General features: G+C 41.1%; 1 protein-coding gene across 7 annotated transcripts in view; it reads right to left on the bottom strand.

Moving 5' to 3' along the window:
- Nucleotides 1-539: 539 nt before the first annotated feature.
- CDH17 (cadherin 17) overlaps nt 540-16,181 on the bottom strand; it is a 70,892-nt gene continuing 55,250 nt past the window's right edge. For all 7 annotated transcript variants that reach the window (XM_041769511.1, XM_041769512.1, XM_041769509.1 and 4 more), the window contains 5 exons: nt 13,321-13,451; nt 8,976-9,215; nt 4,123-4,239; nt 3,873-3,986; nt 540-1,446 (listed from right to left, as the gene is read on the bottom strand). In XM_041769511.1, the coding sequence (XP_041625445.1) occupies nt 1,346-1,446; nt 3,873-3,986; nt 4,123-4,239; nt 8,976-9,215; nt 13,321-13,451 (703 nt within the window). In that variant the 3' untranslated portion in view covers nt 540-1,345. The remainder of the gene's footprint in view (nt 1,447-3,872; nt 3,987-4,122; nt 4,240-8,975; nt 9,216-13,320; nt 13,452-16,181) is intronic.

Raw genomic sequence — 16,181 nt, 5'->3', positions numbered from 1 at the left:
AGACAATAGCTCCAGATTTAAAAATGCTTCCAAATGTCTAAGGTTCTCTTATTTAAAATATCTGTCTTGAGCCCAACCCATGGTCCTGAAAGCAGTGAATTTTTATTTCATTGCAAACTCCTCCTTACAGACCAGTTCTACATGGGATGTAATTCTGACCAATGGTAAGTAACTATTGTTACCCATATCTTTGGTCAACAAATGCAAAGAACCAGGAAGCAGAGTCGAAGAGCCCAAGAAACCTTAAACCACAGGCAACACTTATTCTTGATTTTTGTCACTACTTCTTTCATGCATTATTTTCTTTCACTGTTAAATATACAGTAAGTGAAATAAGTCAATCGGAGAAAGACAATGGTCATATAGTTTTACTCATATGTGGAACATAATAGTACAGAGGACCATAAGGGAAGGGAGGGAAAACTGAATGGGAAGAAATCAGAGCGGGAGACAAACCATGAGAGACTCTTAACTCTGGGAGACAAAATGAAGGTTTGCTGAAGGGGAGGTAGGTGGGGGGGTGGTAATTGAGTGATGGACATTAAGGAGGGCACTGGGGTGATGAGCACTGGGTAGTATTAGCAACTGATGAATTATTGAACACTACATCTGAAACTGATGATATGTTGGCTAGTTGAATTTAAATTAAAAAAATACACATAAGGAAAACATGTGCAGAACATACTCATGGTAGGTAGAACCTGCTCAGTGGGTGGTTTCTGCACCAAGATTGATGAAAGTGGGCCTGTGTGGCCTGCAGTAGGCTTGTGCCATTCCCAAGTGGAAGACTCTCAAATGAAGAGCAATATGAGCCACCATGAACTGAAGAAGGCGAATAGCACAAAAGAGTTTCTGTTCACACTAAGGGACAGGCTTCTATTGTATTTTTTTCCTGAGACTTCATTGTGTTCTTTTCTCCAACACATATTTTAAAATTAGTGCAATACCAAATGAGACATGAGGAAGGAGACACAGGATGGAATCAGAGTTATTATAAATGGCATCCAGGAAGCTCTGTGGTAGATGACTGATATATCTTGATAAGGAGAAAATGAACAGAATATTTCATAAGCCCATCTTTCCCTAGAGGGAAAAAACACACACATTTTTTGTTTTGGATAAATAGCTAAAGCTTTTGCAGAGGGGAAAGAGTCATGGGAAAACGAAAATGTCTCTTATGTCTATAACACACAAAATATCAAAGTAATAAAATATTAAAGGGCAAGAGGGTATATCTGTAAAAAATCATGGTACATGTTGGATAAAAAAAGTAAAATTATGGGATTAAATGGTTGCGTTACTGAAATAGCACTTGGTACATAAACTCAAGCATTCCTTTTCAAATTCAGTTTCTCAGAGGCTGGGCTTCACATGCCTGAGCAATTTCGACATTATCTTTGCCTTCATTCTTCTTTATTCGGATAAACACAACTGCTAAAATTATACCTAAAAGAGAAAACTCAGGGTCAGGGAGATGGAATCTTATAATGTATTATCACATTCGTTTATAAAGCAGTATTCTGGTAGGAAAAAATGACTCATGTGACTTCATTTCTTTTTGTGGTTCAACAAAGTTTTGTTGTCCTGGTGAATAAGGGATTCTAGGCATTGGCTTTCTTGGATTCGTAAGCTTATCATTTATCTTGTTGTTGGTAAGTGTGTGTCAAGTCCCAAACCATATCTAAGCTGGTGGCTGGGTCTTTACCAAGGAATATAGGACATAATGCATGCTGAAGACTAAGTGTGTAAGCATCTGATAGAGTTCCTGACATTTGGACGTATTCAATAAATGTCTATTCCAGTCCTTCCTCTTCTCTAGAGGAAATAGCCCGATCAGAACAACTAGAAAGCTGTCCTCTGACCCGTTCACCTACCTAAAGTTTAGATGTGTCCACACCAGATACCACATTTCCTTTGGTGCCTTCCTCATGGCTCCAGCTCTAGTAGACTCCCTAACCTTTCTGGTTTCTCTTATCTCTGAACTCCTGCAAAATTACCTTGTGCGTTTTAGCTCTAATTGTGTACTATAAACCAAAGACCGATGTGGAAAAAGGGAGTTGTTTTAAGGAAATCAATCTGGCTGTAAATTTATGGGAGGACTCCTGGCAAAAAAGATTGGATGCTCAAAGACTGATTAAGCAGCCCGGGTGGCCCAGTGGTTTAGCGCCACCTTCAGCCCAGGGCGTCATCCTGGAGACCCACATCGGGAATCGAGTCCCACATAGGGCTCCTGGCATGGAGCCTGCTTCTCCCTCTGCCTGTGTCTCTGCCTCTCTCTCTCTCTCTCTCTCTCTCTCTCTCATGAATAAATAAAAATCTTAAAAAAAAGAAAAAGAATCTTGCCCCAATGGGTGCCTGGATGGCTCAAATGGTTAAGCATCTGTTTTTGGCTCAGGTCATAATCTCCAGGTCCTGGGATCGAGTCCAACATCAAGCTACACATTGAGTTCCACATCAGGCTCCTGGCTCAGCAAGGAGTCTGCTTCTTCCTCTTTGTCTGCCCCTCCCCCCGATCTTGCTCTTTCTCTGTCTCTCTCTCTTTCTCTCTCTCTCAAATGAATAAATAAAATTTTTTTTAAAAATATATATATATATAAAGAATCTTGCATGAATCTCAACCCTATTTTGAAAAAAGTAAGGGTATAAAACTATAAGATTCTGTTACTTCTATCTAGATATCCCCAAATTTACCCAATTTTTATCATGTGGCAAAATTGTGGGATTAAATGGCCATGGAAGAAAACTGCTATTTGGTGCATAAACTCAAAAATCCTTTCAAGATGGGAGGGCGAATAGAGTTAGAAAAGGCAAAGAGGCAGAAGGGAGGTTGGTAAGTGAGTGAAAACTCAAAAGGCCAGCTCAATTAGTATAAAAGGTGTGTACCAGCAAGTGGTCAGGGAGAAAAGAGATCTCTGTGCACATGTGAAGATGGGTAATGGCTATGTGACAAACGTCCTTTTCTGTTGTGATAATGAGGAATTTGGAAGGAGTGGTATAAGGAAATGAGATCCCTTTTAGACCTGTGAATCAGAGTCCAGTGTGACAGATTGAGTCATGGCCGAAAAGACCAAATGCCAAGAGAACAATTAAGAATTCTTAGAAGAATCCCAGCCCTCCTTGTCAAAGAGAAAGGACGTGAGGTGGTGTAAACCCCTTTAGTCAGGTGGATCTGACTTTATGAAGGATCTATCTCTAATATTTAACTTATGGTGAGGACAGCAGTTGAAAGAAGACAATTACCACAGCAAGCACAGAGCTTTCCACAAAAAAGAAGATGGCTACACGTGGGGACTCTGCTGCGTAGCCTGGTCAGGGGTGAAGGCACTATAAGGCCTGTGATAAGATCAAATTGTTCTGGGGTAATAAAGAATCAGAGTCTAGAGTCATGAAAATATGCAAAGGAAAGTTCAGCAACGTTCCAGGTGTATGAGCATCTCCACTGGAAGACTGATTGTCCCTGTTCCAACGATGGCAGACTACCCTGTAAGCTCCGTGAGTGCGGGATCTGTGTGTCTTGCCCATCACTGTGTCCCCATATCGAGCATAGTGCCCGGCACGTAGCAGGGCACAGCTACTGCACTTCTTTCTCCTTCATCACAAAACCTTGGTAACTAGGCCCAACGTATAACAATGTATGCTTTAAAGCCTCTTGTGTTATATTTCCCAACTAACCAACAAGGCAACGATAAGTAAAGGCTGGTACGAAGGCAGCAGTTCTCAACTAGGAGAGATGGTTTGCTAGTGATCTATCTTCCTGGCTATTGCGGAGATTGCCCGCGAGCAGCCACCAGCCCAGCCCTGAAGAGAGATCCTAAGGTAAGGGTTTCAAAGGTCCAGAGCGGGAACCCTCGAATCTGAGAAATTATACTCACCAATAACCAAAAAGGTGGTCAAAAGTATACCAACTGCCATGCCCACAGTGGGCATCCCAGACTGGTGACCGGCTGGCCGGAAACAACTTCCTTCCACACACTTGCAGAAAGTAACTGAAAAGCAGAACCGTATTTGGTAAAATGCATTTTCAAGAAAACCGTTGCAGAATTCCTTATCAAAGACAAGAATTTTCTCAAACTACCTATGGTGACAGACATTATTCCAAGTTGCCTGTGGGAAAATACCTACCTGGTAACGAGACTGTTCCCTTCAATTCTGGTTCACCGCCATCACTGATGTGGATTGGGACGCTGTAAACTCTCTCCTCAAAGTTCGTGTGCTTGGTGGAGAGTTTGGCATGAGATCCTGTCAGGATAGGGAAAAGAAATGAATGACAGGAAAACACAACCTCAGAACCATATATCAGTAAGAATAAGGCTCATCTTAGTATATACTAAGGTTGACCAAGAAATGATTATGAGTTAAACTTTCCAAAGCATCACCACTCTTCGTGTACCTTCCATAGTGTCAAAGAGGATGCCAAAGCATCCTGAGATTTCCCGATGGTGATTTCTCTGTAGAATGAACACTACTGAATATAGCTGGTAATCATTATTCCCTATAGCTATGTCCTATAAAGTTAAACTGAATTAATACCGAATCAGAAAGAGAAAAACTATTTGAAGAAATAATTGCTAATTGTTTTTCCAAATTTGATGAAAACTCTAAATCCTCAGATCCCAGAAGATTAGTAAAGCCCAGGAAAAAGAAAAGCAAACAAAACTACATTAAGGCACATAATAATCAAAATGCTTAAAACTATTGGAAAAAAATATCTTAAAAGCATCCAAAAGGGGAAAAATATGTTACATTTAAGGGAACAAAGAACAACGCAATCCGGAACACAGTAGAAAAAATATCTTTAAAGTACTGAGAGACCAAAGTCCCCACAAATTTAAAAGTATTCCAGTCAAATGCTCTCTGGTCACTATGAAATTAAGTTAGAAATCAATAATCAGAAAGCGGTGGGAAATCCCCATATACTTGGGCACTATATAATACACTTCTAAATAACCCATGGGTCACAGGAGAAATGTAAAGGGAAATTAGAACGTATTTGGAACTGAATGAAAATGAAAACATACATCAAACCAACATGACACCGAGAGAGAAATTTATTGCACCAAATGTCTGTGTTAACAAACCAAAAATTTCCAAATTAATTGCCTCAACTTCCACCTTAATAAAAATGGAACAAGAAGAACAAATTAAATACAACATAAGAAGAATGAAGGAAATAATAAAGATCTGAGCTTTGAAATACAAAACCAAAAAATAGAGAAAAGTCTATGAAATAAAAGCTGGTTCTTTGAGAATATCAAAATTAATAACCTCTAGCCAGGCTGATCAGGGAAGAAAGAGATAATTTTTCAATAACAGAATGAGGTGATGATATCACTACATATTCTGTAAGTATTAAGAGAATAATAAAATAATAAGGTACATAACTTTGTGCCAATAAATTAGACAAATCAAATGAAATGGACAAATTATTTAAAAGATACAAACTAACAAGTTCAATCAACAAGAAATCTATAACTTAAATAGCCCTGTATCTACTAAAGAAATTAAATTTTTAATTAAAACTTCCTATAAAGACAGCTCTGGGTCCAGACAGCTTCACTGGTGAATTCTACCAAACTTTAAGAGAGAAATAAAAAACAATTTTACACAAAGCTTTTCAGATAATTGAAGAAATAGAATACTTCCTAACTCAGATTATGAGGCCAGCATTACTCTGATACCAAAACCAGACAAAGGCATTAAAAGGAAAAGAAAAATATAAACAAATAGGCTCAAGAATATAGATGGAGAAACCTTAAAATTTTAGCAAAGCAAATTCAACAATATATAAGAATATTAATAATTCACCACCAACTAGGCATTATACCAGGAAGGGGGTGGTTTAAGATCCAAAAGTTGATTTGATAGAATTTATCAGTCAACAGACTAGGAAAAAAAATCAACCATACAATCATTTCAACAGATGCAAAAAAGGCATCTGAGAATTTTAGTATCCATCCCTAGTTAGCAAAAAGAAACAAACGCCTCTCTGCGAGTTAGCAATAGAAGATAAATTCCTCGATCTGATAAAGGACATGTACAAAAACCTAGAGCAAACTTCATACTTAATGGTCGAAGACTGAATGCTTTCTCCCCATATTAGGGACACTACTTTCATTCAACACTCCACTGATAGTTTCAGCCAGTAATAAAACAAGATAAAGAAATAAAAGGCATCCAGTTTGGAAAAGATATTAAAGTGATACTATTCACAGACAACAGGATTGCCCATGGAGAAAATCTATGGAGTCATTAAAAAAGGAAGAGAGAACACAGCAAAGTGAGGTCAGCAGTGTCATAGGATATAAGATCAATACACAAAAACCATCAATTAGGGGATCCCTGGGTGGCGCAGCAGTTTGGTGCCTGCCTTTGGCCCAGGGTATGATCCTGGAGACCCGGGATCGAGTCCCACGTCGGGCTCCCAGTGCATGGAGCCTGCTTCTCCCGCTGCCTGTGTCTCTGCCTCTCTCTCTCTCTCTCTGTGTGACTATCATAAATAAATAAAAATTTAAAAAAAACAAAAACAAAAACCATCAATTATATTCCCTTATCCTGGAATTACTTAAAGATTAAATTTTTAAATACCACTTAAAATAGCATCAAATATATGAGATGCTTAGAGGAAAATCCACAAGAACTACACCCTGAAAATTAAAACACTTTGCTCAGAGAAATTAAGGAAAACCTAAATAAATGGATATATATCATCTTCATGGTTTACAAGATTCCATTTTTTGGTTAAGACGTCAATTCTTTCCCAAATGCAGGTAGAGATTCATATGATCCCAAATCACAATCCCCATAGACTTTTTTGGTACAAAAGGATAAGCTACAGTCTAAAATTTAGATGGAATGCAAAAGACCTAGAATAGATGAAAAAAAATATTGAAAAAGAACACAGTTGGGAAAATTACTTTACCTGATTTTAAGTTTTATTCTAGTGCAACAGTCATCAAAACAGTGTAATAGTCTAAAAGGTAGGCAAACGGATGAATGAAACGGAAAGGTCAAGAATTGGATCCATATACATGTGGTCACTTGATCTTTGACAAAGCTGCCAAGACAATTCAATGTGAAAAGGATATTTCCACTGTATAGTGTCAGAACAATTAAATGATCTTATTAAATATGATGAAACTTGACCTTAACCACATACTACATGCAAAACTTAACTTGAGGGGCACATGGGTGGCTCAGTCGGTTAAGCATCAGCTCTTGATTTCCATTCAAGTCACCATCTCAGGGTCGTGAGATCCAACCCCACAGCAGGCTCCACACTCAGAGGGGAGTCTGCTTGAGATTCCCTCTCTCCCTCTCTCTCTGCCCCTCCCACTGCATGCTCTCTCTCTCTCTCTCTCTCTCTCTCTTTCTAAAAACAATAAATAAGTAAAACATTTTTTTTAAATTAACTTGAGAATGGATCATGGAGCTAAATGTAAAAGCTAAAACCATAAAACCTTTGTGTGTGGGGGAATTAGAAAATTTTAGCAACCTTGGGTTTGGCAAAAATTTCTTAAATATCACAACAAAAAAAAGTCACAAATTACAAAAATTCTAAAAATTGATAAACCAGATGCCATCAAAAACCTTTCAATTTGTTCTTCAAAACACAATGTTATAAAATGAAAATAGAAGCCATGGTCTATGACAAAATTTCTGTAAACATACCTGACAAATAATTTGTACCCAGACTATAGAAAGAATGCTAGGAGTCAACAGTGAAAGCCAGTAGCCAGATTTTTCAGATGGGCACAGAAGTTGATCAGACACTTCACCATTGAAGATACACGGATGGCAAATAAGCACATGGAAAGATGCTCGACACCGGTAGTCTTTAGGGAAACATAAATCAAAACCATAATGAAATGCCACTGCACTCCCACTAGAATGGCTAAAATAAAAACAAAAAAGACTAAGTGTAACAAGAGATGGGGAGCATGTTGAGCAACTAGTCCTCTCATGCGCCAGTGGGAATGTAAAATGTCACGACCTGGAAGACAGTTTGCCGTTTTCTTAAAAAGTTAACCATGTGGCTACCATTGAATCCAGCCATTCCACTGCTAGGTATTCAACCAAGAAAAATGAAAGCAAAAGTCTTGCTCACAAATGCTCATAGCAGCCTTACTTGTAAGAGCAAAAACTGGAAGCGAACTACATGACAATCAGTATGTGAAAAGCTAACAGATCATCAGAGCGGCTGATCACGGAATACTCCTCGGTAATAACCAGGAATGAGGTATTGAGACGCACAATAACGTGGATAAACCCCAAAATAAATATGCTAGGTGAAAGTAGCCAGACAAAGAAGGGTACACACTGTATTACTGTATTTAGATAGGACTCTTGAAAATGCAAACTGATATATAGGGACAGGAGGCAGATTGGTGGTTACCTGGGGATGGGGGACGGAGGATGGGCAGGGTGGGGTGGCAAACGGGATTTGCAACTGGAGTGTGAGAAATCTTGGAGGCCACTGAAACTGTTCTTGTCCCTCTTGTGCTGATGGCTTCAATGATGCCTACATTTATCAATCTTTATAAAATTGTACACTTTAAATATCTGCTGTCTATTGTATGACAGTTGTATTTCAATGGGGCTATTTTTTAAAAAAAAAAAACATTATGAAATCCATTTCTCAGCTACCATTGGAAATTTTGCAAATGCTGTCTACATTGTTCGATTATCCAATCGTCCGACATGTACTAAGGATAATGCCGTGTGGTCATCTTTCCTCCCTCCAAATCCCAGGGCTTTCTCCCCTCTAAAGAGCTCTTCTCTACAAGTTTTCAAAGCACGAACTTCCTGCCTGAAGCCCGGGAGCCCTGCGTTGATGCTGCGAGCACACCACGGCCCATAAAATCTCACTGTAACCTCTCATCGGCCAGGGCTTGTTCTATGTCCTTGGACAACTCACCGTTTTTTGTTTTAGTTTTTGTTTTTGTTTCTGTTTCTGTTTTTGTTTTTTGACAACTCACCATTGATTCGCTTAACTTCCCAGTCGTTTTCTAAGACTTTGCTGCCAAGAGAAAATGTAAACCGTGGACCCCGAAAAGACTGCTGATCGTCATCAGTGGCCTCGAAAATGACACTTCCAGGTGCTTGGAGGGGGTGGCATAGAAACAAGTGTGGGTGGTCCGTGGCTAGCCGAGGGGGGTTATCGTTCACATCGGACAGGGCCAGGTGGAAAGTGGCTACGGAGCTCAGGGAGGAGCCACCTAAGGAAGTGAGGGATTGAAACATGGTATCAGCGTTCTCATTTTCCTCTTAACGTGAAATAGATACTTCCTTGTCTTTAAAAAAAAAATATATATATATATATATATATATATATACACAAACACACACAAAATAAATATTTATATATATACACAGACACACATACTTCAAGCAGTTGGGTATGCTGAGGTAGTAGAAAGATAATAAGCTTTTAGAATCAGACTCGTTTTCTCTTCCTGGTTAAAAAGTCTTAGTGATAACAATAATAATTAAGATTTACACACTAGTTTTTTTAACTTTAAATTCAAGTTAGTTAACATATGGTGTAGTATTGGTTTCAGGAGTAGAATCTAGTGATCTATCACTTACGTCTAACACCCAGTGCTCATCCCAACAAGGGCCCTTCTTCATACCCATCACCCATCTAGCCCATCCCCACCACGTCTCCTCCAGCAACCCTCAGTTTGCTTCCTATAGTTAAGAGTCTCTGATGGTTTACCTCCCTCTCTGTTTTTATCTTATTCTGTTTTTCCCTCCCTTCCTCTATGTTCACGTGTTTTGCTTCTAAAATTCCACATATGAGTGAAGTCTCATGTGTCTGTGATTGACTTATTTCATTTAGCATAATACTCTCTAGTTCCATCCACCTCGTTGCAAATGGCAAGATTTCGCTCCTTCTGATGGCTGAGGAATATTCCATTGTATATATATGTACACACCTCATCTTCTTTATTCATTCCTCTGTGGTGGACATCCGGGCCCTTTCCATAATTTGGCTACTGTTGATAGCGCTGCTATAAACATCAGGGTGCATGTGTCCTTCTGAATCAGCATTTTCATGTCCTTTTGGTAAAGACCCAGTAGTACAATTGCTGGGTTGTAGAAAAGTTCTATTCTTAACTTTTTGAGGACCTTCCATACTGTTTTCCAGAGTGGCTGCACCAGTTTGCAACCCCACCGACCCTGCAGAAAGATTCCCCTTTCTCAGCATCTTTGCCAACACCTGTCTCCTGTGTTGTTAAGTGTAGCCATTCTGACAGGTGTGAGGTGATATCTCATTGTGGTTTTGAGCTGTATTTCCCTGATGATGAGTGACGTGGAGCATCTTCTCATGTGTCTGTTGGCCAGTGTATGTCTTCTTTGGAAGAATGTCTGTTCATGTTTTCTGCCCATTTCTTAATTGGGTTATTTATTTTTTGGGTGCATGGGTTCCTTTGAATCAGCGCTTGTGTATCCTTTGGATAAACACCTAGTAGGGCGGGGATCCCTGGGTGGCTCAGCGGTTTAGCACCTGCCTGCTGCTCAGGGTGTGATCCTGGAGTCCTGGGATTGAGTCCCACATTGGGCTCCCTGCATGGAGCCTGCTTCTCCCTCTCTCTCTCTCTCTCTCTCTGTGTGTGTGTGTGTGTGTCTCTCTCATGAATAAATAAATAAAATCTTAAAAAAAAAATACCTAGTAGGGCAATTGCAATTGATTTTGATGAGTTCCTCAAAGATTCTGGATCCTAGCCCTTTATCTGATATGTCATTTGCAACTATCTTCTCCCTTTCCGTACATTGCCTTTTAGTTTTGTTTATTGTTTCCTTTGCTGTGCCGAAGCTTTTATCTTGATGAAGTCCCACGAGTTCATTTTTGCTTTTGTTTTCCTCGCCTCCAATGATGTGTCTGGTAAGAATTGCTGGTGAGAAGATTCATTCTTCTGCACGTGGCTGTCCAATTTTCCCAACACTATTTATTAAAGAGACTGTGTTTTTTCCAGTGGATAGTCTTTCCTGCTTTGTCGAAGATGAGTTGATCATAGAGTTGAGGTCCCATTTCTGGGTTCTCTGTTCTGTTGCATTGACCTATATGTGTGTTTTTGTGCCAGGACCATACTGTCTGATCACAGCTTTATAGTACAGCTTGAAATCTGGGATTGTGATGCCTGCAGGTTTGTTTTTCCTTCTCAACATTCCTTTGGCCATTTACAGTCTATTCTGGTTCCATACAGATTTTGGGATTGTTTGTTCCAGTTCTGTGAAAAATGCTGGTGTTATTTTGATCGGGATTGCACTGAATGTGCAAATTGCTTTGGGTGTCCATTACCTCAAAACAACTCTGATCTGTGTCTACTGGTGACAAGACTGATGTTCAGAGAAGCTGGGTGGCTTGTTCAAGGTCACGCAGCAGTAGAGGCTTCCACCCCAGAAAGTCTGACTCTAGAACCCACAACTTCTCCTCAACACTGACCTAGGCATGTTGGTTAAGTGTCCTACACCTCATTTCTTCCACTGTGAAACACGTGACTCTGTGAGGCTCCCACATGTGGTGTTCATTGAAAATAGCAAAGGGCTTCACAAGCATCATTTACTCCGGTGGAGCAGTGAAAGATGTGGAGTCTGTACCCTTCATATTCGGAAGCCGTGTGATTCTGAGCAAGTTGCTTACCTTCTCAGTGCCTTGATTTCCTCGTCCCTAAAATATGGTCAATAAGAGCACCTACCCACAGTGTTGTATGAGTTATTACACTAGGTGCTAAAATCGGGGCTGCCAACGCAACTGACTCCTCTCACCCTCCCCGACATCAGTCACAGGTACCAGTTCCACAGTGTCCCATCCCATCTTGCTTCAATTCCAGTGAACCTGGTCTTCTCGCTTTGCTTTTCAACTGTCTGCTAGGGCCCTGACCCCACACAACCAGAGGAGGAACAGGCATGTGCTCTCAAAGTTGTTCCATCCATCTGCATCATTTCAGAGCTGACAAAGGGCACAGTACTTCGAATCCTGGTTTTGATTCATGGAACTTCATGGAACTTCAAAAACGTGAGAGGTCCCTGGGACACATCCCATGTGGCACGAAGGCTCAGCCAGGAACTGCCTACTGATTATCCTGAGCTTTTAAGTCAAGAGTTCAATGTATACAGAGTGATAGTGGAATGTGCTCCTCTGGAGACAAGCAAGGGAGACGAGGCGTATCCACTTGGGCACAACTGTTCCAAATTGGGGACACACCTCGGCATTTCTACCCTCATTGGCTTAACTCGACTGGGGCACTTTTGTTGTTCTTAATCCTTTCACATGCAGGGACCATTTTGATGATTCCCATGCATTGGAATGGTCCCCAGTCCTCCCAATCTTGGGCCTCACATTTGGAAGTTCATTTTTTTGGTCGAGAACGTATTCATGTAGTCCTAATTTGTTCCATTCTCATTTTTTGGTAAACCAGGCAGATATATTTACTGTTTAATTAGAGGCTTCAACTGGCATAAGAGCAACAGAATTTCTACGCTAAGTTGGAAATTTTCATTTAAACGCAAAGAAACGTAATGTTGGAAACGCCAGCTTTATCACTGGTAAGCATACTATTCCTATCGGTGTACGTTTATTTTAATTTTTTAAGTTCCCTGGAACTCCACCTTCAAAGTCGGTGGGGGGATATATATCATCACAACCAGATTAAATGGGATGCAAAGATTATACAGGATGATTCAAACATCTTGGCTTGTCTATAAAAGAAATCTTTCCTTTCAAAAGCTCACCCAGTTTCAGCAAAACTGAGACACCCAGGCTGGGGCGGGGGGGGGGGGCACCCAAACCTAGTGAATCAGAATCTCCAGAGATGAACTCCTCGTATCTTACTGAACAAGCTCCCAAGTGATTCTGGCATAAGTTGAGAACATGGTATAAAATGTTTTCTGGATCAGACCCGAGCCATTGCAATTTAAGGCTGAAGGAGCAAGTAAGGGTCTGGGTCAGCAGGGTCGTGGTTTGGCCCTGCTCTCAGGAGAAACCCACATCCACTTTGGAGGAAGGGGAGGTAGTTCAGTGGGCACAAGGAACCTTCCCAGAAGCCGTAGCGCCTACGGGGAAACAAGAGTGAGCAGCAGCAGCACCCCCCAGCCCAGCCGGCCTGCAGGTGTGCCCCCACCTGAGAGGCGCCAGTGGGTCCCACCCTGCACAAAACCAAGGAGGTATGAGCACCTCCCTCCACTGTCATACTCTTATCATCCTCCTGCTATTAGGTATTCTGACATTTGGACCCCGTAAAGTTTCCCACCCACCTCACCTTCCCTCCCGTCTCCACCGATGCATCCCCTAATAATATGTTCCTTTTTTTTCCTCACCTACTTCAGTTGCCACCACTTGTACCCGATACACACTTTCGGCTTCCCTGTCCATCGGAGCCATAGTAAAGATCTCGCCAGTGACGGGGTCAATTCTAAGCCAACCTCTCTTGTTGTTTTTCAGGGAATAACTTCAGAAAGTGAAAAGAGCAAAAGAAAACTCACATTACTCTGTGTGAAAGCGTGGAGACAGTTTAAGATCGTTGTACTGTTGGCATCAGCCTTATCCCTTGCATATCGCTCGCCATATATTTAAGGGATCATTATTTAATATTAGTAATGCTTTATTTGCATACCATCTGTCTTCAAAAGGATTTGCTCACCCTTACAGAGTTGGAGTTAGATTCGTTTCATTAGGAAAGGTATAGTCGCAAACTCCAGAGGAAAAAGGTTAGACTTTTTGGAAATCAAAGGATTCCCATTAACACCACCTGGAAGCATCTTTTAAAACTGATAAGCGGACCACTCCCTCTAAGAAAACTTGAACCCCCAGGGGTGGGGATGTTAGGTGAGGGGGTGGATACTCCGACCCACTGGTGGCACCATGAATTGCTCATTCTACAAATATCTATTGAGTGCTTAGCAAATATTAAGCAGTAGAACAAGAGAGGAGATTACAGGAAAGAAAAAAAAAAAAAGACGGGGCTCTCTGTGATGGAGATGGACACTGAAAGAGATCATGCCAATAAACTGTGGTAAATACCATGAGAGGGGCCCTGGGGTGTCCAAGAGAAGCCTTTGTGAAGCAGGAGATGTTAACTAAGGCAAGAAAAAGGATGCTTCAAGCAGAAGCAGTTGCATGAGCTGGTGCAGAAAGGCCCGGGAAGAGCCCGGGGGTGTGGAGCAGTCGGGCACGCCAGCCCTGTGGGATCAACGTGGGAAGCAGTGGATGGCAAAAGATGAAGCCAGGGAGGTGGAAAGAGTCAGAGCGCCGGAAGCAATGGGCAGCGGGACAATGCTGCTAAGCAGGAAGGTGATCCAGCCACATGTGTGTTTTCAACGGAACTCATTGCTAGGTGTGTGAGCAATGAATCTGAGATAAGCCTAGAACCACAACAGGTGCAGCTCTTTGGGAAGCAGCACAACGTGGCCATAAGGATGTCCACATCTTCAGACCAAAGAATACCACCTCTGGAAATCTTCCTCGGATAAAAACAATTAAATTGAAGTTAGAAAAGCATGACATTCATACATATATTCAAAGTATCTTATATAATAAAAAATATATATATACTGGAAACAACCTACATGTCTAGAAGCAAGAGAATGATTAAAACAGTCAGAATGTGTTCATCAAATTAAATTTTTTCATGATAGTAGTATGTTCTCATATGCCAAGCCCTGCTAGGCTGGCTGTATGGGTGATGAAGAAGAGATCCTGTCCTTGGGATCTCATTCTGAGTAAGATGGGAACTCTTTGGAGGGTTTTAAGAGGAGTCCCGTGATCTGATCTACTTTTTTAAAAGACCACTGAGTGCCAACAGATTATGAGCTTGCAGAGCTGAAAGAAAAAGAATGAACTCAGACCAAAAACTTTCCATTCCTCCTTACTTCTTACCCGACATACTACTAGCACCAGAACTATTGATTTATTATTTCTTATTCTTGAAGCGCTCTTTTTACTTGTCTTCTTATAGGACGCTCTCCTTCTCTGTCTTCCTCCTCATCTCCCTGATTCCAATTTAGTAGTATTTACATTACACATTTTACTTGATCCATGGAGTTTTCTTTTTTTTCCCCATGGAGTTTTCTTACATGATTTTGTTTTCCCCACCCATAAACTCAAATTTTTATTCACTCACCTTTGACTGATGATCTTCATAGCATTCTCATGAAGAAGGCAGAAGCATTTGTTAAACAGCAAATGGTTGTAAATGATCAACATTCTGTGCCCTATCATAACTTGTGACTGATGTATACAGTAGCATCTATGCTCAACCACACAGGGTAGCCCCTGCTGTTCTTTCTCTCTTAACGTTTGTCTTTATGGGACACAGAGAGTGAAATCAGTAGGTGGCAACTTGATAAAGGAAAAGGTCCCAGAGGTGATTCCAAGCGCCTGAAGGATGGCTCACTGGGGCGCAAGTCTCCTTTCCAATGTTTGGAGAAATTGAAGGAATTGTCATACGAAACCACATGCAATGGTTTAAGCCATGCTGAAATATTTGCTATGCCTCAGACAACAGTGCTAATGTGATAAAAGCAAGAGATCCGGACTCAAGGCCCATCTATGTGTTTATGACTATACATAACCTTAAGGAGATTATAGATATTGATACAGATATGGCTATATACACATACTTACATATCTTGGGCAAATAATCATTGTGCATGTTTAAGGCAGACCTGTGTAGGTCTTACTGCACTGGGGAATAAAAGTGATTGAGAATTGCAAAGACGGAAAGATTTGCACATTTTGTTTAATTTCTTCAGCCTGAGCACCAGCCTCTCCACAGGTGGGCTCTAGAAGGAGTTTTGTCGCCCCAGACCTGCTGTCTGGAGAGCCAGGGAATGTAGGCACTCTACATTCAGAAGATTCCCTTAACCCTATCAGGTAGGTGAGCCTGTCCAGTTGGCCTTTCGCTTCATTCTTTTTGTCTGGAAAGAACTTCAGTCCACCTCCGGACCCCAACTCCTGAACTCACCGGCTCTCAGTTGGGACTGGTGGTGAGTGGGCTGGAATGGAAGCTGACCTGCTTCCCACTTAGCTGAGCCTGGATTCTCATTGATGTCCCCAGGGTACTGACAACAGTTGGAACCAAGGTCAAGTTCACCGTGTACCCCGGATACAGCTTCAACCCTGGGCTGCTTTCTTAAGGGAGAGCCCTGGAGTCAGACCAGCTTCTTTATCCCTCCCAGCC

The sequence above is a fragment of the Vulpes lagopus genome, chromosome 9 (genome assembly GCF_018345385.1).
Source record: "Vulpes lagopus strain Blue_001 chromosome 9, ASM1834538v1, whole genome shotgun sequence".
Lineage (NCBI taxonomy): Eukaryota > Metazoa > Chordata > Mammalia > Carnivora > Canidae > Vulpes > Vulpes lagopus.
The sequence above is the reverse complement of the archived record's forward strand: the minus strand, read 5'-3'. Positions and strand labels throughout refer to the sequence as shown.